The 23,137-nt window shown below is 42.3% G+C and overlaps 2 protein-coding genes across 3 annotated transcripts in view; one reads left to right on the top strand and one right to left on the bottom strand.

Moving 5' to 3' along the window:
* ZC3H7B (zinc finger CCCH-type containing 7B) overlaps window positions 1-737 on the bottom strand; it is a 48,056-nt gene extending 47,319 nt beyond the window's left edge. Inside the window, exon 1 of the mRNA XM_079993773.1 lies at window positions 680-737. The gene's annotated coding sequence lies outside the window, so the exon portion shown is untranslated. The remainder of the gene's footprint in view (window positions 1-679) is intronic.
* A 170-nt stretch (window positions 738-907) lies between these two features.
* On the top strand, window positions 908-23,056 carry RANGAP1 (Ran GTPase activating protein 1). 2 transcript variants are annotated; one of them, XM_079993785.1, is made up of 16 exons: window positions 908-1,123; window positions 7,275-7,433; window positions 7,833-7,960; window positions 9,056-9,115; window positions 10,120-10,299; window positions 11,071-11,205; window positions 12,210-12,368; window positions 12,542-12,655; window positions 13,285-13,384; window positions 14,918-15,002; window positions 16,154-16,325; window positions 18,006-18,128; window positions 18,507-18,609; window positions 19,110-19,198; window positions 19,900-20,021; window positions 22,225-23,056. In XM_079993785.1, the coding sequence occupies exons 2-16, from the start codon at window positions 7,322-7,324 to the stop codon at window positions 22,292-22,294; spliced, it is 1,752 nt and encodes a 583-aa protein (XP_079849911.1). In that variant the 5' UTR covers window positions 908-1,123; window positions 7,275-7,321; the 3' UTR covers window positions 22,295-23,056. The 2 variants fall into 2 exon arrangements, with proteins under 2 accessions (XP_079849911.1, XP_079849912.1); XM_079993786.1 differs by lacking the exon at window positions 908-1,123 and adding an exon at window positions 1,218-1,478.
* Window positions 23,057-23,137: the final 81 nt, after the last annotated feature.

Here is a 23,137-nt window from a genome sequence, read left to right as displayed (position 1 = left end):
CCGTGTCTGTCTTTACTGACTGGGGAAAACGCTGCAACACCATGACTGTTTAAAGTGATATGATACTGCTTTAAATGTATAGTTCAGATTGGGCCTAGTTCACAACACACTGAAGCAATAGTGTCGCTTTGTAAAAGTCTAAACTATACCCTCCAACACTTCTCCAATGAAAATTGGGACGTCCCATTCCATAATGATAATTTTACTTTTACATGTCTTACTGGGTTGCCCCAGCCATTCTGGGCAGCTTCCAACATGTATAAAACATAATAAAACATTAAAAACCTTTATACAGGATTGCCTTCTGGTGGCTCAGAGGTTGGATAACTCAAAACCTTCCAACATTTCTCCAATGAAAATAGGGACATCCTAAGGGAAAGTGGGACATTCCAAGATCAAATCAGAAATCAGGATGGCTTCTCTAAATCAGGAACGTCCCTGGAAAATAGGGACACTTGGGGGGGGGGGTCTACTAGATCAGAGGATTTTCAGAACAAATTCTTTTTCCCCCCCCCTCACCTTTTTCTAAACTAAAAAACTCCAAACGTTGTAATTTTTTCTCATAAAAGAGTTTCTTAAAGGTAGTTCTTAAAGGCACAGGAATTCTTCAAGAAAATAGGTAGCAGTCGTACTAAAAACAAAACAAAACCATATAATCGTATCCAAACCCGTTACACACGTCTGACCCGCCGCTCCAAGCAACAAAATAGTAGGGAACTCAGCCTCTTTCACTCCACCGCAAAGTTTTGTTTTTTAAAGGGGGAGCTCGAGGACACTTCCATTTAAAAAAAACTACAGCTCCCAGGATGCTTTGCGGCAAAGGGGGGGAGGCGCGTCGTGTGACGCGAAATTGTGACCTCTCCCCTCCGTTTAGGCTCTCGCACTAACAATTGCCTGGGCGCCTTTAGGAGGAAGGAGGGGGCAAAGGGGAGGAGGAGGGAGGCCGTGAAAGCCCCTTCCTGCGCAGGCGCGGAAGACCGGGAAGGCGAAGAGCGAATCACAGCGTAGGAAACAAAACTGCCGGCTTTCAAATCCTCCGCCTCCCATAACGCCATCGTCTTCGTAGGCTTGGGGCTGCGGTAGCGGCTGCAACGTGACAGGCTGGAACCCGGCGCTTTCGCAGGTAAGCGGCCGCCGGGTGGTCTCGCGCGAGGAGGGGCGGGAGTTGGCGGGCTGGGTTTATTAGGCAGGCTCGCCAGTAAGAGGGCGCCGGGTGGGTTTGTTAGCGCCGCCTCCCCGCTTTCCGCCCCGGCCATGCCAGGCGCGGCGCGTGGTGGGAAAGGAGGAGGCACTTGCGCGTTGCCCCTCTAGATACACGTGTCCGTATCTTCCCACGGGACATACACCGTGCTCGGTTCGCCCGGCGGAGACGTGGATTCAAACCTCCCTACTAGAAGTGCTTTTTTACCAGCCCAAAACTCTCGGTCCCTTCCCTGTATGACGTCACGCCCTCGTTGGCAGTTTTAGGGCCCACTCGGGTGAGCCTGTCGTGTAATTTTGTTGTGCTGTTGCGTTTGTGCGAAGCCCGTGCATTACGGAGCGAGGGACTCGAGTCACCTCTTTGCTCACCTTTTCTCAGTTCCACTTACTTTTTTAAAGTGAGCATCTGCATGGGAGGCTGCTTACGTAGAATAGCGAGGAAGCCGACGGAACCGAGTCAATGAAGGCGAGCGGTGTGTCTAGATTGGCTGAGCAATGCTCGATGACTGAAAGAGCTTGCAACATGAGGAAATACGTCAGCTTCGCGCATTTTCCTTTTGCTTCAGGAGTAGGGTGATAAAGGCAGAAAAACAAAAGGTTTTAAACAGGACTTTTGTTTGGGAAGTGATTATTCTAATGGAAACAAGTTGACAGTCTCTTGACCTGTGTAACAAACCACTAGTTAATAATAATATTGAAGCGTTTTGGAACTGAAGAGATTGTAATAATGTGCCTCTAGTCACTAAAATGTTTATCAAAACAGGAGTGGAAAATTAAATACATTTTATGTATTTTTTTAAAAAAAACATGTCTTCTACAACTGTCTGAACAGAGAACTGGCAATACTGTATCATTAATGGGGAAATCCAGTTAAAGTATGACAAGAAAAAAATGAGTTAGAAAGCTTGATAGTCATGGAGCCATTGCCAAAAAGCTAACTTTCTCCCCTCCCCAACTACACTTCTGATAGTGGTGAGATGTGAAGCCAAGCCTCTGTTGATAACTCAGTGGATGGGGAGGGAATGATCTTTTTAAATACAGTGGTACCTCGGGTTACATACGCTTCAGGTTACAGACTCCGCTAATCCAGAAATAGTGCTTCAGGTTAAGAACTTTGCTTCAGGATGAGAACAGAAATCGTGCAGTGGCGGTGCGGCAGCAGCAGGAGGCCCCATTAGCTAAAGTGATGCTTCAGGTTAAGAACAGTTTCAGGCTCAGTACAGACCTCCGGAATGAATTAAGTACTTAACCCGAGGTACCACTGTATCATGGTCCCAAATAGTGCAAAACTGAACTGGAAACCTGTGATGAGAAGCCCATAGGTGGGACATAAGTGCAACAACACACTGCCATACCTTTTCCCTAGCATATTCACAAGCATACTTTCTTCAGTACTGGAGACAGAATATTGTTATTGTGACAAGTAGCCACTGATAACTTTATCTTCAATGTATTTATGTAATACCTTTCAAAGTCAAACAAATTGGCATCAGTCACTACAAAGTGAATCCATAGTTTAGCTATGATGTGTTTGAAGAAGTACTTCCTCTGGCCTGGCCTGGATTTTCCATCATTCAGCTTTGGATGATCCTAGGTTCTAAAGAAAAGGACGACAGACTCTGCCCACTAAATAAATCCATGCTATGCATAATTTTATGCCAGTATATTGTTACAAAAGTCCAGTGCCTGCCTCTCTCACTGCCAAGCGGTGGCAAGAGCCCATGGGGTCACAGGGACACACACAGGGTCTTTGTCCCTTTGGAGAATAGAAGACATGGCAGAGACTGTTGTGCTTTTTAAAAAATGGTTTATTTGCACCTTCGGACTGCATGGTGAGAGTCCAGATCTTACAGCATGGCCAACGGCATTGTAGGCAACCTTTCCTCTCTCCCTGGCCAAGATGGATCTCTCCCCCGCTCTTCCTGCTCATTCCTCCCAGAAACCTCTGCTCAAAAGCATACCCCATCAGCTTGACAACCCTTCAAATCAGACCCCTGTCTTTGTTGACACCTGGGGGGAGGAGTTCTCCTGCCAATTGCCCTAGCTTGGCCAGGCTGGTTTGCATAAGCCAGTCCAGGAGTTTCCTCAATTCATTCAATTTATTCATCCCTAGGGTTTAGAGAGACACGCCCCCCCCCGATCTATACCATCATGTCCCCTTTCACCTTTTCCTCCTAAACTAAGGAGTTACTGCAGTCCATTGACCATTTGGTTGCCCATTACATAATATTTTCCAGTCCTACAATATCCTTTTTGAGGTGGCCAAAACTCTAGCTGCAGCGTTTTGTACCAGTTGAAGTTTTCAAACAGTTTTCAGAGATGGTCGACATAAAGTGCCTTATGTTAACTTTGCCTAGATGTGAAAAAGGCCTGACAGTGAGGAGAGTTGTTTTCTCCTGGTAAGAGTACAGCTAGTGCATCAAGCTGAAGCAGCACAAAGCAGTCCTGTCCACTGCTACTAAATGGATTTCCAAGAGCAAAGTTGGATCTAGAAGAGCTCCCAAATTGCAAACCTGCTCCTTTATGAAGAGTGCAACCTTGTCCAGAACAGACTTTACACCTAACCCTGGATTGAGTCTCCTGATCAACAGCACGTCTGTCTTATCTGAATTGAATCTGAATTTATTAGCCCACATCCAGTCCCTCCTTAAATTCAAGCAGTGATTCAAGATCTCCCGTAACCTCTCTAGAATCAAATGGAAAGGAAAATTGGGTGTCCTTAGCATGCTTATTGGTTTGTTTATTTTTATTTATTTCACAAAATTTATACACCACTTGATTGTGAAAATATAAAAGCCCACCTCAAAGTGGTTGTGCTAACACCACAGTCCAGATCTCTAGAGCTTCTCTCCCACTGGTTTATGTCAGAGTTGAATACATGGGTCATAAGATGAAGCCTTGTGGAACTCTTGAGGGACCAAGAAAAAGGCCCTGGGGTGAAAGTACCGGTAGATAGCTCAATGAAAATCTCAACCTGGTGTGCAGTGGCTATGAAAAAGGTGATTTCAATGCTAGGAAAAATTAGGAAGGGAATTAAAAATAAAACTGCCAATATCATAACACCATTATACAAACCTATGGTATAACCATATTTGGAATACTGTGTACAGTTCTGGTTGCCTCACCTCAAAAAGGATATTGTAGATTTGGAAAAGGGTCAGAAAAGGGCAACCAAAATGATCAAGGAGATGGAGAGACTTCCCTAGGAATGAATGTTGATTGTGACAGATGCTTAGTATCTTATTTAAGAATACAGGAAGATTTGTGTACTGGATCAGCCTTTTAACAATTGGCATTCAGTGTGTTATGTAGCATGCTGACTCAATTAAAAATTGAAAAAGCGTGTTCAAGCAACATTTTAAATAAGAATTTGGATTGAAATTGGGGAGGGGGGCTAGTTAACAAAATATTAATTCCAAGAGATATAATTAGGCCTGTAGATAAATGTGACACCTCTTGTTTAAAAATAGCATGAAGGTAATCTTCATTTTAGAAGGTGGCAAACAGATGCAGTGCTGTGGACATGAGTTCTGGTGCTGAGATAAGAAACAAGTGGCTATTCCTTCCTATCTAAAAAAAGTGATATTAATATTGAACAGTAATAGGTTTGCTTTGCTTACTTTGGACCGATAGACCACACATTCCACATTTTCTGGTTTTGTGGCTCGCACAATTCTAACTGTTGCAGACCATGTCATCTTTGGTGCCAATTTCTACAGCTGCGCTTAGAAATTAATATAAAATAAATTATTTTAGGGTAACTTCCCTCCCTGCTACATGATAAAGTGGACTTTTGAAATTACCCAACATGGTCAAATTGCCAGGAAACATAGCAACCAGTGATTTTATTACGTAGTTGGGGGTTTCACAGTACTTGAAGGAGGTGTGTGTGAATCTGAGTTTATGATATGGTTTATCTCTGTAGATCATGGCCTAAGTATAAGATTGAAATGAGACCCTCTATGATGAGCTGCATGGTAACCTGGCACAAGCCTTACTCCAGCATCTTGAAATCAGGAATATCCTGAGTTCACACACACATCTGATTTTAAGGATTAACACAGGCAGATTTACAGTAGTTGTCAAGTGCAGGATACTCAGCTCCTCAGTGAGATCCATCTACACAGTGATAAGGTGATGTAAAGGTTCAGGTAATTGCTCACTGTCACAAATCTTTCACCTTTTTGTTAAACAGACAGGAACAGGATGACCAAAGATGATAACTAGGCAGGAAATTCCAGAAGTAACTATGGAAATTATAGAAACCACTCATTTCACAACCCCCTCCCTTCTCCGCTGGCATGCCTTGGCAAAAAGGGTATTAAAAAAACCATTAGATGCAAAGGTTAGTTAGCTCTCACAGCTCCAACCGGACAGCGCTTAACCCAGTGGTCCCTAGGACCCTGCACACGTCTGCTTCACTTTAAGAGCACGTATACTTTCCTCTCCACCCCCCTTCTAGTGTGGGGTTAAGGCAAAATTGTCATGCCCATGCTTCTGTAGGCCTTTAGAATAGTTAGGGAATCTTACTCTTTCGTTGAAGTGTATACATATTGTCATTTGCTACCAGCTTAGACTGTAACTTTGCCGTCTAAAGCAGCATTTTTATATATTCTGTCATCCCTGTGTTACATAATAAACCAAGCTTCTTTTATTTCTTTGTGTAAGAGCTGCTTGTAGGCATAAGACTAAGGGTTAACACACATCCATGACAACCACACCTCGTAACTCCAGCAAAAGATCCTAAACCTCTCAGCAGTGTGTATATGAACATACATGAGTGCTGGTGGTGCACATGTAAGTCCAGGTAACACACATTGTAAGATGGTGTCAGTTGGATGTTGAATCTGGGAGCCCAGCTTCTGTGGTTCTTGCTGATTTGCAGGGGCTTGTATCTTACAGTAAACTGTGTTTACCATTGATAGTCCTGAACTATGAGATGTGTGTCTCCAATATAGCCTTCATTGCCCATACCACATTCTACATACACTGTTTTTATTGTTGTAAGTCACTTTGAGACACCTTAGTGCAAAAATGTGACAAATAAATAATGGTGATAGGAAACCAGTGCCCTTAAGTAGGGAGAAACAAACTTGGGAATGGCTCCTAATCTGTGTCATCTAGCTTTGGCCCCTTTTCATTTCAATTAAAATCCATAGTGTTGAATTGTCAGGCTGTGTATGTAACATTTGGGCCATATCAGAGTTCCTTGTTAGTGGCTGGGATTGAACCCAGCCAGAGGTCAGAGAAATGCTTCCTTCCTCCTCCAGATACTGCTAATGAGAGAAAGCATAGGCAGGCGTTATAATGAGGAATCTGATTGCCTATATTTCAAATTAGTCTTTCCCCCAACTTCCCCATTGGAGCTTTTCCTTGCTCAGGCTTTGCTAGGTGTGCAGAAATCAGGAACAGGACTTCAGAAAATCAACATTTTGTGAATGAGTGTGGAGCTGACTTTTTAAAATTATGGATATAGCTGCTTAGGTTATGCTAGGTGATGAATATTGCCCTTCTACTACTGTGAGTTTGACATGCTTGCCCCAGTTTATCATCAGCCTCATGCAAATAATTCTCTCCTGAAATGTGCTGATGCTGAATATTAAACCAAACTGCATTATTTATGTTGAACTTAGCAGAAGCATGGCGGTACACACTAGCAAGCTATGCTTTGTAGCCTCTTTTCAATAGCTGTTTCCTAATCTGCAGCTCTTAGAACTAGCATGTGGTGACTTGGGTAAATTATTGTTCTTTTATTTTTGCCTGCATGTGACAGGGCCTGTTTGCTATCCTCGCAGGCAGTTTTCACCCCAGTGTTAGCCTGTTCTGACCTCTTTTCTCTTGGCATATAATATAAGGTAGGCAAAGATTATTAGTCTACTGAAATAGTTGTTTTGCAGGAGGTTGTGTGATGGTTTAACCCTTTGCTCCCTTCTCTTGGCTGTTTCCTTTTCTCCATGAGCACTTAAGGGGTTAAGCCTTGAAAGTAGTTATCTATCAAACAATAAATTCTACATATAATTGAACAGCACGTTTTCACCCAATTGATGGTATATGCTTTCTTTCCTCTTTTTCAGCAACCTTCCCAACTGGTAATCAGTAAAGGCTGACACAATCCAAAATAATGGCATCAGAAGACATTTCTAAGCTGGCAGAGTCCTTAGCTAAAACTCAGGTGGGCGGAGGGCAGCTGAGCTTCAAAGGCAAGAGTCTGAAACTCAATACGGCAGAAGATGGTAAGAGGAATAGCGCTGCTTTTAATGTTTCCCCAGCATTAGATCCTGGAAAAGTCTGGCCTGATCAAATATATGTGTGTGTCCCATCCCCGTCCCCTTAATCTTTCTAAAATGGCAGATTTGCAGGAAACCCAATCCTTCCTTGATTTTGGATTCTGAATTGCAGGATGAATGTGTATCTGTGCTTCACAGGCAAATTCTTTCTGGTGGTTCCTCTAGAGACCCAAACAAGGAGAATGATTCAAGAGAGATTCTCCAACCACCCTTAGTACATACCTAGGCTGCACACACACCCCTTTCTCCAGAGTATTATTATTATTTTTTAATTGCACAACTGGTACTGTTAGCACTGTTAGATCTCAGCTTGGGAAAAAGTAATATTCTGCTTATTCTGTGCAGCCGAAGAGGTGATTAAAGAGATTGAGGAGTTCGATGGCCTGGAAGCACTACGCCTCGAAGGCAACACTGTGGGGGTGGAGGCAGCAAAGGTCATTGCCAAGGCTCTGGAGAAGAAATCTCAGCTCAAGGTGAGCATTTCAGTGGATGATGGACAGTGGAAAACTCATTATCTTGCAACTTGAATTCATTGTCTGCTTGAGTAGCAGATAAAACAGGCCCAGGGAGATCTGTGACAAACATAAGAAAAAAATTGAAACTGTCCTAGCAATTTTGAATTATAAGTGGCCTTCACCACTGTGCTTCCTGTGATTGACTCTGTTGGTAAATGAACCTGTGGGTCTCCAGATGTTGGACTCCCAACTCCTATAATCCCCAGCCAGCCTGGCCAGCGCTCAGGGATGCTGGGAGCTGTATTCTGCCATTATTTGGAGGGATACAGGCTCCCCACTCATGATTTAAGGAAAAGTTTGAATTGGTGGAGCAAATACTGGTTGAAACCATTGTTCAAGCAAAGTTTACTATTTTTGCAGGGAACAAAATGAAATATGCCAGGTCTTACAGTAGCAGTTATGAATTCTTCAGCCATTCTCTCTCCTGCCCTCAACCCTCTGACTACAAAACAACCGTCTGACTATTTTTTGGGTGGGGTGGTGATTGCATAGATAGACCCTATTTTTTTAAAAAAAAACATTGCTTCTTGCCTTCTTTATGAACTCTGAAGTAGCACTGCTTCGGCTGTAGTTACTAAGCTTGTGTGTGTATGTGGTAAGATTTTAAATTGGTGTGCAAGATTATACTGGATATTGGAGCAAATTGCCACTCTGCATGCCTCCTTTGGAGCATGGTGATTTTATTTATTTCACAAAATTTATATACCACTTGATTGCAAGCAACAACAACCCTCAAAGCAGTTTCCCAGAGGAATAAAGCAATGAAATTACCAGTAAAAAAACAGTTGAAGAGAAATATTTTAAACATTTAATAATTAAAACCAACAATAAGGATTAGTTTACCAAATTTCTAATCTGTTTGTATTATTGTTATGTGCTGTCAAAAACCTGTTATTATAAAAAACTACTCTTGATCAAAACATTTGATATAAAGCCTGTGTAGCTCTCCATTATGCACACGAAGTAAGTGAGTACAAATACTTTGGCTAATGGTAGATTACAATGTACTTTTATTTTTAAGCATGTATATAATATATATATGTCTTATTTTAGAGATGTCATTGGAGTGATATGTTCACCGGGAGATTACGATCTGAAATTCCCCCTGCTCTGGTAAGTGTAAGACTAGGTTGCTAATATTACCAAATGCCATTTTCATTATTTCTTATCATGATATTTTTTTGAGGCTAAAGTGTAGGAATGACTTTCTGAGCTTGATGATCAACAGTGGGAGCAATATACTGTTTCTGTTACAGGGACTTTATGGCAAAGGTGGGGAAGCTTTTTCAGCCCAAGCTTTATTATCCTTTCTGGGTAACTTTCCGAGGGCCACATGCCAGTGGTAGGTAGAGGCAGAGGCAAAAGTGGGTTGGGCATTAAAGTTAGAAATTACCTTTGTACAGTAGGCTAGCACACAGTCATGCACTCCTTGCTATCCTCTATCCATGCAACCAAGAGGCACTGTCAGAGTTCAAGGACACACTCATTCCAGGCAAAACCACTTAAGCTGCAAAGCAGACCCAGTCAAGAGTGTGGCCTGAGGAGAATTTTGAGGGTCTTAAGTTCCCCACCCCTGCTTCAGATAGAGACAGGGATGTGATTAATGAATGACCAAAAGGAGGGTTAAGAAGAGTTGTAATTTTAAGCTTTGAAATTGGTTGTCGTAGATTAATTCCCAAGAGAGATCTCTGGTGGGCAGAAATTGAGTAATGATGGAATCTGTATTATAATGGTAACAGTTTAATAAAACATTAAGGCATTATAAGGCGGGCAGAGTGTCATCAGTGGCTGTTTCCTCAGTCCTCTTTGCTCAGTGTCACAACATATCTGTTGCTGGAGAAAAGGCCAGGAGGAAACAGAAACATAGCATCCAGGTAGATGGGTGTGACTTGCTCATCCCAGCTGCTTGTGTTGCCGCTGCTTGACACAGGCATGGCACATAGGACAACTGCCTGCTTACCTGCAACTTCTCCATTTTATGAACGAGAAGGAGCCTCTCAAGGCTGCTAGCGGGTGATGAGTGAAAAGAGACAGCAAGAAATGGCTGCAGGGCAGATCTCTGTCCTCTGTAGTAGACGGGGGCATTGTGTCAAATTTACCTTTTGTTCATCTTTCAGATTGCACTTGGAGAGGCCATTGTTTCTGCTGGCTGCCAGCTTACAGAGCTGGATCTGAGTGACAACGCCTTTGGACCAGATGGAGTGCGTGGGTTTGAGGCACTTCTGAAAAGCCCTGCCTGTTTCACCCTGCAGGAGCTCAAGCTAAACAATTGTGGCATGGGCATTGGTGGTGGCAAGGTAAGGGCATTTCCTGGGTGGGGAATCCAATCTTCACAGCAGGGTGAAACCTGAAACCCCCACTATTGGGGCTTCCTGCCTATCCATCATGTGATGTCACCATGATGTCACATTTCCCCCTTAACGTGGATCTTGAATGCAAGTGGTACTGCAAAGGAAAGATCCCAGTGGGGTTGTGTGAAGTCACTTCCTGTCAGTTGATTGACACTGTCTTCAAACCCTATATCTGACAAGTGCTGACTATTCAGAAGCTTTGATTTAGAGCTCTTGAGTAGAACCAGTTCTGGAAGGGCTTCTGTTTGCCAACAAATTTTTTATTGCTTCAGATTGTTGTCTGCATTAAAATCTCTACAAGCTGAACAGGGTGGGCAGGCTTCTCTTTCTCTACTAAAAAAAAGTTTAATGTTTGACGGATATTTTAAAAAATATCTAAAGCGTTCTTCTGCCTGCCATAGAAGGGGTTTTTTTTGAGAGGGATGGGAGAGCCAAGACCCTAATTTGGGGACCTGTGTCCTTATCTCACACACATGGAAATCTGAGTTGAGGACACACAACAGAGTCATTGCATCTTACTAACCTACATTCCCCTCATGATATTATTGCTGGGAATAGCCTTCAGTGGTGTGTAATATTTCCTGCAGAGTGCCTGCATTATGTATGTTTGTATGTATAGGAAGTGGTAGCTTAAATGTGTGTCTTATAGGAATGGAATCCTTCAGGCCAAAATGACATTATAGTAGCATAAACAGTCTGGTATTATTATTATTTTAGATCTTGGCTGCAGCTTTGAAAGAGTGTCACAGGAAATCAAGTGTTCAAGGAAAGCCTTTGGCGCTGAAAGTATTTGTGGCTGGCAGGAACCGCCTGGAAAATGATGGTGCAACTGCTCTTGCTGAGGCATTCAGTGTAAGTACAAAAAACAGGACTTTGAGACAGGAAGTTTGCCCTGACATTTGCTACATGGGAAGGGATGCTCTTAGCCATTGGTGTTAATGAACATTCCTCCAAAGTGTGTTGTGGTGCCATTTAAAAAAAATGAATTCCTTTTGCTACAATGCTACTATCTCCTGCATTGAATGGTATTAGTAGTGGTCAAGTTCGTTGCACCATCAGAAAAGGCCATTTGAGGCAGTCTAAGTCACCTCTGTTGATACTGCTGCAAGAAGCGGCTTGCCAGGTAGAGTGGCACCACTGTGCTAGCTTGCCAGGAAATGGGTGCTCTTGCTTATCAAGAGGGGCAGAGTGGAAAGGAGGTTGATGCGGAGCAAACACACTGGCAGAGCCAATCTAGGGTTCCTGCTGGTGCTTTTGCACCACATTGACCTCCCTGCTCCATTGGCCCTCCCTCCTGGTAAGCAACAGCAACTCACCTGCAGTATTTCTCAGTTGGTGGGCCAGGGACTACTAGTGGACTGCATTCCACTTTTAGGTGGGCCTCAATTCTTCTTGTTCACCCACCCTGCATTCTGGCTGTGCTGCAGAATTTTTGTTGGACCAGTGCTAGCACCAGAAACTCACCACATGCAAAGTAAAAGTGGTTGGGAGAAGAAGTGTGGAGGAAAGGGAGATGATTTCACTCTGAAGAGAAAGGGCAAGAGGAGGTGTTGAACTAAATTAGAAAGAGAGACAAAAACTAATAGTTTAAAAAGTAAATCAAGCACGATGAGTAAGCAATGAGACAAGAAAGGAAAGTTGTTCTGCGTCTCAGAATCAGGAATGCGCTTAGGCTTTTCATTATTCAAATTAGCCAATCACTTTTGATTGCTAAATAGTATACAAAGGGTTCAGACAGAATACCCCAAAACAATTGTGGAAGATGGAGAGAAAAGGATCTGAGAACACTACTCTCCTAGAATTATCACCTATGACATGAACTTTATTTGCTTTCCACTCTTTTTTTGCCCCTTCAGGTTATTGGGACTCTGGAAGAAGTTCACATGCCACAAAATGGAATCAACCATCCAGGAATTACAGCCTTAGCTGAGGCTTTTGCTGTCAATCCCTTGCTGAGGGTGATCAACCTGAACGATAACACTTTTACAGAGAAGGGAGCTGTGGCTATGGCAGAGGTGAACTCCTTTCACTTAAAATTAATCCCTCTTGATTCTAACAGTGACTTGGGCCAGGAAATCTTGAGAAAGTGTAGGGGGGGAAACACTTTCCTTAGGATTAAGTTGGTCTTGTGTGGTCTTGCATGGTCATGTACAATAGTGAGTGGAATAATGTTCTCTATTCCATTCAGACCCTCAAGAAACTCAGACAAGTGGAAGTGATCAACTTTGGTGACTGCCTAGTACGTTCCAAGGGTGCTGTTGCCATTGCTGAAGCTGTTAATGAAGGACTCCATAAGTTAAAGGTATTGGCTGTATTTTGTTAAGCTGCTTGGGAGAAATCTGAGTGATTAAGTGAGATTTCAAAAAGGAAATACTTTTTTTTTTTTTGGTCCATCTCCCCATACTGTTTAATTCAAAAACCCCGAAATAGGGATTGACAAAATACATGACTACTCATTTTTGTGCCTATGGCTGAGATTCATCTTAAAGCTAAAGGCACCATTATGAATTGATGCCAAAACATAGCCACTAAGCATGAATATATTACAAGCCACTTGGCGTGATGGAAGAATGACATTTATTCTGTTTGAGAGAAATGTAAGTGTTTTCCATCCATTTAATATGAAATTTGGCTTAGAGGTAGTGTACTGAATCTAAAACTACAAAGAGTCAACATAAACCTTCATCTAGGATTTATTTCTGTGATTCTTAAAAAGGAAACCAAGCACTATTTGCCATCTCTTAAACAAGGTTATTCATAATTCAGTCATTTCTCCCCTAACCTCATCACTACCTTTTTAATGAAGCTTTTTTTGGATTCCTGATTTGGTACTTTGTAATGTGAATTGTAGACATACCTGGCTTGAACATGCAAAATATATGTCTAATTTTTAAAAATATTCCTCTAAAACCATAGCTTCTGTCTGTTTAGGAACTCAACTTGTCTTTCTGTGAAATCAAGCGAGACGCTGCTCTAATTATTGCTGAGGCTACTGAGGACAAGTCGGAGCTACAGAAGCTGGATCTCAATGGTATGAGGCTTATGATGTCAGTGTCAAAAATGTTTTACTAGAAATCTGTAGCAGGATAATTGCCTGGTTCATTCAGGTCAGCATGTGAATACAGTACTGTATGCCTCAGTTCCCTCTCTTCCCCAACCTTCTGTTTAACCCAACCTTCACATAGGTTCTCGGTCCATTGCCCACAATTGCTTCTCCAATCGTGTCTCTGAGATTCCTGTCCTTTAGCTTCCCTAACTAATTGAATCTCATATCAGTTGGCCATGCAATGTGACTGTAGTTCCTAGAGCCTGTGCAGGGTCTTAGTCCTAGCCAAAGTGATTTTCTCTCCCAGAAGATGGATAGGAAACATTTTGACATATTGTTCTCCGAGCATATATTGTTAGGATCATCCTACTCGCTTGTAGGACCCTGGCAGAGTCACATGCCTAACTGGCATGTTCTCTCCCTCCTGGTCGGTCATTCAGGAGCTTTAAAAGCTTTCTCCAGCCTGAACATCACATTAGCACGCTTTAGGATCCTGCAGAGTGTTAGCAGTTTACGTAACAGAACTCAGTACTTTACTTACATATAATACACTCGGAGCCTTCTGACTTAGCTCCTTCCTCTTTCTCACCAGACAGCAAAGAGAGAGAACAAAGGCAATAGTCCCACATCACGGAACACAGTAATACAAAACATCCTGTCTCCGTCACTTCCCACACTGTGGAATGAAAACATACACCATCATGTGATAGACAACAATCCCATGACTGCAAATACGGAGCCAGAATCCTAACATATATAACGTTCATGAATATTCTATATCACCACTACAATTTAGCCATTTTGTGTCAGAGACTTCACTACCAAAGTACAATATACTTGCTTTTTAAACACTATTCCACATAGACCCAGCAAACCCAACTGAAGTGGCATTTCCTTCAGAGCACGTCCCATGATTAGGCATTTAAATATTAAAGTTGTTCATATAAAGATAATACTGAAGCAATAACTGTTTCATTCCCAACAGTTTGTATTGCTAGACAAATGCCTTTATGGCAGCTGTAGAGTTTTTGTTGGGTGCATGTGGCTCAAGAAGCTCAGTCAAGTAGTTAAGCTCACAACAGAAAACAGCTGTTTAGCAGAGTGGTCTTTACGGGGCCAACACCAACATACACCCCTTTACATACACACACAGATGGTACAAGTAGCTTTCTCCCTCTGAACCCAGAGAGGGTTCTTTGCTGTGTCAGAGTCCACAGCCAAGTCCTAAGCTTGGTTGCTGCAAAGTCCTGTAACTGATAGGGTTCTCTGAGTTATGAAGTCTGGCAATTTCCCAACTTCTTCCTCAGACACCTTCAAAGTCTTCCCTTAAATCCGCAGTCCCAACAGATAGCCTTCAGCAGTTCCTGAAATCTCCTCCCATGACCCACAGAGTTTTGCCCTTTTCTACGCAAAATTACTTTGCCAAATCTGCCCAGTAACACATATGAGAGAGTCACAGGATGGCTGCAGGTGCATTGTGGGGATTACAGTCTTTGCTGATGTCTGTCCTTGCCACAGGGAATTGTTTTGGAGAGGAGGGCTGTGAGCAGCTCCAAGAGATCCTTGAAGGCTTCAACATGGCAGAAGTACTTGGATCTCTGAGGTAAGATATATGAAGAAGCTATGGTAATCTGCTGCTAGAGTTCCTTGATTCTCTAGTGAAGCTGCATGCAAGCAGTGCTGCTTGTGAAATGGCCATTTCTCCAACAGTAGTGAAGCTTGGGCTCCTAATTGGTTTTGCTGTTTTTATAACAACCATTCTAGGAGTGTTACAGCGGGATAAATCTGACTCGGGGGCCCTTGACATGCCCATCTCTTGATCGGTTGGCCTGAGTTTTTCGTTCCTTAAAACTTTAATTGTATGGACCCTCTTTGGAAATGGCTCATTCCTTATGTTAGTTAGTCATGATTGGCTAGTTAACCATTGCCAGGATGCATAGCTTCTATTCCCAAGTGTGAAAATATTTTTCAGGTAACACTTGTTGCTGCTCTTTTTGGTGGCTTAGGGGTTTGTGCTCTGCCTTTCTGAGCTCCTTTAAGAAAAAGATTTTATAAGCCATTTTACATGGTTTTTGCTTGTGTAAAGATACAAAACTTGCTTTGTGGCTACAGTTTTCTAAACGAGGCAAGAAAAATATGATGACAAGTTTAGGTTGTATTCCACTAAGTCAGAGTAGACTAATGAAATCAATTGACATAACTAATTCAAATCCATTGATCTCCGTGAGTCCACTCTGAGTATGATTGGGTCTTATACCACCAGTTTTCTAGGAGCTATACAAAGATTAAATGTCAAATGCATCTCTGTCCACGAAGGTAACAGTCTAACATTCACAAAAGAAAAAGGGGATGAGATAGGAACTGTAAAACAATCAAATTCAGTCACTGATGAAGGCTCTGGGGAAACAATTTATTATTTATACAAATATTTATAAACCACCCACTCATATAGCACATCAAGGTGGTATACAGAAATATGTAAAAATAGAATAGAACATAAAATAGCATTAAGAACAATACAGTGATGGATGATATCCACTCCTGAGATCCAACTGCTGCTCCTTGAAAGGACCACTAGGGAGAATAGCCACTCCCACAAGTGTGCTTCCTTCCATCTTTGCTACTAGATCTTCCTCTTATTTGCATTTAGGATTATTTAGTGTTGATTGTTACAAACTGACTGGCAATAAAATGCTCGAATACAGCATGAAGCAGCTGTATTCGTAACATTCTCTCTCACACTTGTCCACCTAGTGATGATGATGGAGAAGATGACGACGATGATGAAGATGATGACGATGAAGTGGAGGAGGAGGAAGAGGAGGAGGAAGAGGAAGAGGAGGAGGAAGAAGAGCCAACTCAGTTGCAGGAGAGAGGCCAGGGAGAGCAAGAATCACTGACGCCTAAAAAAATCTTGGAGGCACATGTAAGTATGAACAGATCCCGTTACTTTCACATAGAGGGAAAACAGCTGTGGATGAAGTGATATGGGGTGGGAAAGTGTTCTGTAAAATTTGTCCTGCCATATTTTTCATTGTAATTTTTCCATTTCCAAATGCAGCATTGCATAAAATTAATTAAAATGTATCGCGTGAATACAAGTCAAATTGGGCTGCTAAGCAAGTATTTCGATTCAAATATTTTTAGCTACTGGAAAAACTTTTGAGTTGTTTTTACAAACTTTAAGCACTACAGCCCTGATTTACAGGTCACATTAAACCACAGGTTAGTTATTACACCTGTTTTGCAAAAGTCCAGGAAAGAATTGGAATACCATAGTTTAAAACTACTGTTAGAGGACAAGAATCCCAAGACTACATTAAATGTAGCTAAATTCTGTGCGTCTGCAATCAATCGCAGGAAGCAAGTGGTATCCCATAATGTTCAAACCCCTAAATGTTAATTACAGGGGACACGCTAACAATTAATTTTAATTTTTGTATTTAGAGCCTTGTTATATTCATATTGCCCCTAGTATTTCTGATATTTTTTATGATCTGTGTTATTGTGTGTGTTGATGCTGGTCTGTGACCGTATTAATAAATTCAATTCAATTCAACCACAGGTTAAAACAAATTGTGGTTTAATGTGAGCAAGTAGCATGCTGAAATGGACTGCTCTAAAGTTGCTTCTGTATCACAGTCTTCCAGCCTAATCAGAAGCCCAGGTTCAGATGATAAATCAAGCCAGACTCTGGCTTGTTTCAGCCATGGCAGGAGAGGAGCACTGCAGGAACATTTGAGCAGTATGCATCAGTATTATGCTTGTTCACATTAAACTATAGTGTTAAATTGTGGTTTAATGTGGACAGGGCTAACAAAAGTTAGCCTACTAAATTTAAAGCAGAAATGCTAAATCAGACTCTAGTCTGAGGACTAACTCTCCGGGGACCACATGCCTTCAGAAGGCTAGGACTGTCAATGAGTGGCACCATCCCACACTCTTGGACAGATGCACAAACAGTATACACACACACACACACAGAGAGAGAGAGAGAGAGAGAGAGAGAGAGAGAGAGAGAGCTCTCTACCCCTTTCTCTTTCTCTTTCTCTTTCTTTTTCTTTCACTTTGTTTCTTCCCTGTGCACCATCCCTTTTTAGTCCATTGGAAGAGATAATTCAGGAACAGCTGAAGCAGCTCCCTCTTCATCCCAAACAACAGAGCGGATGGTGGGGGAAACCCCATAGTTTTCCTTGCTTTCCCACAATTCTCCCCCACAACTGAGCAGTGGTAAAGAGGAAGTTGCCCTTGTAGGTTTCACTGCGTCCAGGCGTTCCAGTTGCCTTGAGGCAGTGGCTTGTAACAGAGAAAGTTTTCTTTGACCCTCATTTTTCCTGAGGCACAAGACGTCAGTGAGAGGAAGATATTTTTGCTGTGGCCTTAGTACGTTCGATGGAAAGGCTTGGCAGGGCAGATTTAGGGTGTTGTAATATAGCATTAGGCTCTTCTCCACTCATTTATTTATGACGACCTTCCCTGTTGCCGCAACTCTTTTTTGGGACCTGCCTTTCCCTCCACTTCTCATCTACAGCCCTAGAGTTCTGGCGCTTGTGAATTTTCTGGGGAATTACTAGGGCACACTAATTTTCAGGGCTCTCTCTTCCAGGATTCTACTCCAGTGGTTTCTCCTTCTCTCCCTCCTGTGGATGTTGGCACTTTTCTTGCTTTTCCATCCCCAGAGAAACTGTTGCGACTAGGCCCTAAATGCTCCACCTTAATAGCGCAGCAGGTAAGTCACAGCTGTTTTTCGTGAGTCGTGGGGGGTTGTTTTCGCAAAGCTACAGTTTGAGATTGGTATTTATTAGGTGTTTCAGAGGATTCAGAGTACAGATACTTACATAACTTCAGGAAGGCTACAAAATATGCTTGAGTATAATTAGACTTATCTGTATTCTTCCCCCTGAAAATAATAATAATAATATTTATACCCCACCCATCTGGCTGGGTTTCCCATGCTTGCTACTTGTTGAAATAGCTAGGGATGTAGGTGCCATGCATGGGCTGCAATTCCAGGCATAATGGCCATGGACTAGTTGTTCTTTCAAGCAGCAGAAATACCTTGCCGTTGATTCTGCATTTTTTGATTCTGGAATTACGTTTCTTCTAGACAGACACATCTGACACAGAGAAAGTTGTTACGGTTTTTCTGAAGATATCTTCTGTGTTCAAAGATGAGCCAACAGTAAAATCAGCAGTGAATGAAACAACAGGTGAGCCTGGGAACTTTGGCCAATAGAATGATGGAAAAGAGCAGGCTATCAGGCTCAGTCGCTATGGCTGGGGTGGCTAACCTTGTTTTAGCTGAAGGGCTGCATTGGCCAATGGTCAACTGCATTGACTACAGGGTTCAAGAGGGCATGACCAATTTTTAATTATTAGTTTTGGTAAGAAAAGACACGTTTTGGGGGTCTTGATGTGGTCGTAAAAACTTTTTTGGTATCACAGCAGGGTGCCTATGGGAGCAGTTAGTAAAAATTAACTATTTTTTTATAATAACCAATTTTGGGGGTGAGGGATATTGTGGGGGACACAAAAATGCTATAGGAAGAGCTATATGCAGCTGCAGATTAGCCACCATATGAAGATACAAGCTAAGTTCTGTGACCCACCAGCTTCTTAGTGTCTTTCTTTTGGCCACCTGCCTTCAGGACTCTAAAGCTTGAGAGCCTCTTTCCCTGGAAAATTGAAACCTGCCGTTCTCTTTTTTCAGATGCCATGATGAGAGAAGCTTTTTCATCAGCTACCTTCAATTCTGATGCTTTCATTACCAGCCTCCTGATTCACATGGGTTTGCTCAAGGTGAGAGGAGAGAAACAAATGATTTGTGGCAACTGTGAGGTGTGGTCTGTATAAGCAAACCGCACCCTTGTTCCAAAAATCAGATTTAGAAGACCAAGATAGCTGCTTGTGGAAGATGTTCTTTCTCTGTGACTGTATAAGGCTTCTATGCATATCTGGTGATAAGCGATAACAGAAATCCGTTCTCAATACCAAGTATTCTAAAATGGAAGTACCCATTTCTGCTCTTGGCAAATGGAAGGCATGTGGTAGGAATGGAAAGCAAATAATACACTTGCATAGACAGGGCCTTGTTCAAGTACCTATTGTGCTCAAGCAACAGCTAAGTGTGAAATTTTACCTTCTCACCCATCTATCCCAAATGCATCCACTTGAGGGCTTTTTCTGCCCTTTAAAAAGGGTAGAAATGATATGGTAGCTGGATGTCCTGTAAGGCCAGAAGGGACACTGGGCACATGCTTTCATTTCTCAGGCCAAAAAGAAATTGTCTGGGCTTTGAAAGGCCCTAGGGTAGGCAGCCACGAAGGGATGGGAGAGAAACAGGAGACACTGGTATCTGAACTGCACCATCTCAGCAAATTTATATTTTCAACACAATTTAAATATACTCCTTGATTGTAAAAATCCGCCGCCTCTTAGTGGTCTCTGAACGATCCCAGATACTCATTTGTATCTCATTCATGTCTGCTTGTACCTTCCAGAGCGAAGAGAAGATCAAGGCTGTGCCAAGCCTTTATGGCCCTTTGATGACTCTGAACCACATGGTCCAGCAGGATTATTTCCCTAAATCTCTTGTGCCAGTTCTTTTGGCCTTTGTTACAAAGTGAGTATTGCACCTTTCTCAATAAGAAACATGAGCAACACCTGTTCCTCCCAGAGAAGAGAGACACAGCATATTGCTGGATCCAGCAGAAACCTCTCAGCACAACACAGGATATTGCAAAGGGCTTAAACGTTAGCCATAAACTGTAAAGACAGCTTCCTTTTTTGCTGAAAAGCCTTTTTTGGTTGGTTGGCTGGTTTTTTTAAGGGTGATAGATATCCAGCCTTGGAATCACACACTCATCTGGAGAGGGGTTATTCATTCATTATGGTTGATTTATTAATGCCCCTCCATTTGTTGCCTATGTGAATGGCCTGAGGGACCTGAGAGAGAGGATAATAATAATAATAATAATAATAATAATAATAATAATAATAATAATAATTTATTATTTGTACCCCGCCCATCTGGCTGGGTTTCCCCAGTCACTCTGGGCGGCTTCCATAAAAACCAAAAATACACTAAAATATCACAGATTAAAAACTTCCCTGAACAGGGCTGCCTTAAGATGTCTTCTGAATGTCAGGTAGTTATTTATTGCTTTGACATCTGATGGGAGGGCGTTCCACAGGGCGGGCGCCACTACCGAGAAGGCCCTCTGCCTGGTTCCCTGTAGCTTTGCTTCTCGTAATGAGGATCTCTTTTCCAGAGCCATTCACAGTACAACCTTCTTCTGATGTTTTAATGTTAAGTGTTCTAACGATTGTTACAATAGTGTGGTTAATCAAAACACATATTTTATCATAAGGTCTCAATAATCCCCCTGAGGTCTGCCTTTCAAAGAGCAGAATGACATGAGAACTTTTCATTAACAGAGCCTCCCACGGGGAGTTCTGAAGGGCTCAAATTTTACTCCTTAACTGTAAATGGCATGGACGATGCTGGCAGATTTGTTTTTGCCAAAGGGGAACTTAATTCTACTACCTTAACTATAGCTTCTGTTTACCATCCCCTCCTAAAAATACCCTTTCAAAAATACCCTTTTACTCAGCCTGGATAGCTCAGTTGGTTAGAATATGGTGTTGATAATGCCAAGGTTGCAGGTTCATTCCCATATGGGACAGCTGCATATTCCTGCATTGTGAGGGGTTGGACTAGATGATCCTCAGGGTCCCTTTCAACTCTACAATTCTGTTTCTAAACTGATGTCCTTTCAAGAAGGTACAATAATGTTAGATGGTGATTTAAATAGGATTTGTGATGTTCACATGGATAGAAGGGGTTCCACGCCTTCTAAAATGAAAATGCAAGCCAAGGCATTTTGCCAAAGTGCTACAAGGCTTTAATTTCATTGATGCTTGGTGTTTGCTTCATCTGACCCCAAGAGACTTTAGTTTCTGTTCTCACCCATATGAGCAGTACAGTTGTATCCATGTTGCTCTTTTGTCTTCCATTGAACCTCATAAGATCATGCAAGCGGGTGTTGGCAGTCAGACGGTCTCAGACCATGCCCCAGTGTGAGCAGTAATACAAATATTCAATGAAGTCACACTGTTCTTCTCTTGGCAATTACCGGTACCCCCATGCTGTTGCAGCACCACCTAGTGGTCGACCACATTGTGGCAGAATTGAAGTCATATTAAACAATGGGAAATGAAGATAGATAGATAGATAGATAGATAGATAGATAGATAGAGTGTGTGTGTGTGTGTGTGTGTGTGTGTGTGTGAGAGAGAGAGAGAGAGAGAGAGAGAGAAAGAATTGTCTTGGATAGACTTCTGTCAGTGCAGAACTTCTTTGTTCCACGCCTCACTCTTGCTACAGATTGAATCCTGTTTCTGCCCCACAACCCCATTTTCCTGCGGTATACTTTGCTCTGTACTCCATAGTTACACCAGAATAATCCAGATAGGCCAGGGGTGGCTAACCTGTGACCTTCCAGATGTTGTTGGGCTGCATCTCCCATCATCCTGCATGGACCATAGGATGCTGGGAGTCCAACAACATCTGGGCAGCCAGTTAGTCTCCGCCTCCTGTTTTAGACCATGGGGCCTACATGTACATGGGACACATAGAAGTGTATCTGACTGTTGCATCGTGGGAAATCTTGAGCATTTTTTAAAGCACCTAGCGATTGCAGCTGCCTGTGGCAGATTCCAGGGCTACATAACTGAACTCTTTGTCCCTTTTGAGAATATCTGTTGATCCAAGTACAAGTTCATTAATATTGATCCCTTCTCCTATTTCCATTTTATCTTTGCAGACCCAATCATGCTTTGGATTCCTGTTCCTTTGCCCGCCACTTGCTCTTACAAACCCTCCACCAGCTGTAATACACAGGAAGCTGTTTCCCTCACATTATAGGACTGCCATCAGAGTGCTTGAGATGGAGAGCAGATAAAGACAACAGGACTTACGGATAAAACATTCTGCCTCTCTTGACACCAGGATGTCTGGCCACCTACTGCTACCTAAAGCTTTGAGGAAGTCTGCCATGTGCTTTTTAAAAAAAACGTGTTCGTGGTTTTTTTGAGGGGGCTGTGTGTTTTTAAGCTCTCTTTTTTCCAAAGTGAACTCTGCCTTTCCCAGTGTAAATACTTTGTTGTTTTCCTACATCCCCCTTTCTCTGAGGTTTGTCTTCCCTCAGCTTTTCTGCATTTTGTTTAGCTGAAACTTATGTTTGCAAATTCAGGGCTTTGGACTCACTAAATGGCTTAAATGGAACTGTTTGTCAGAGGACCACCTCTCATGGGGTAACAGAAAATCTTGACGCTAACTTTTTTACTGCACTGTCCTATGAGCTTTGGGGGAGCAATTCTTCCAGCTCTAGGCCAGCACCAGGTATAAAGCAATGTCACTATTTTTGCTGTTTCTCAGAAATTTAGGTTATTATATTGTGTGGACCATGACATATATTCCTAATTGGGGATATTTCATTGGTTGTTGGATCATCATGAGTGAGCCTTCCCCATTAGTCACTGATGTTTCTCATTGAAATGACTGATTCTGGTGGCCTGCAAGAAAACTGCTAGTAATATTTCTAAGCATAAACGCTCTCAATTAAAATAGGTTTGGTTCAGTATAAGAAAAATCAATATTGACTCTCCTTGGAACCATTCTGTTCATGTTTTGTCTTATACCTTGAGTAAAGAAAGTGATTGTGTTTGGATTGTTAG

This window comes from Podarcis cretensis (assembly GCF_951804945.1).
Source record: "Podarcis cretensis genome assembly, chromosome: 10".
Classification (NCBI taxonomy): Eukaryota; Metazoa; Chordata; class Lepidosauria; order Squamata; family Lacertidae; genus Podarcis; species Podarcis cretensis.
This window is presented reverse-complemented; position numbering and strand designations above follow the sequence as displayed.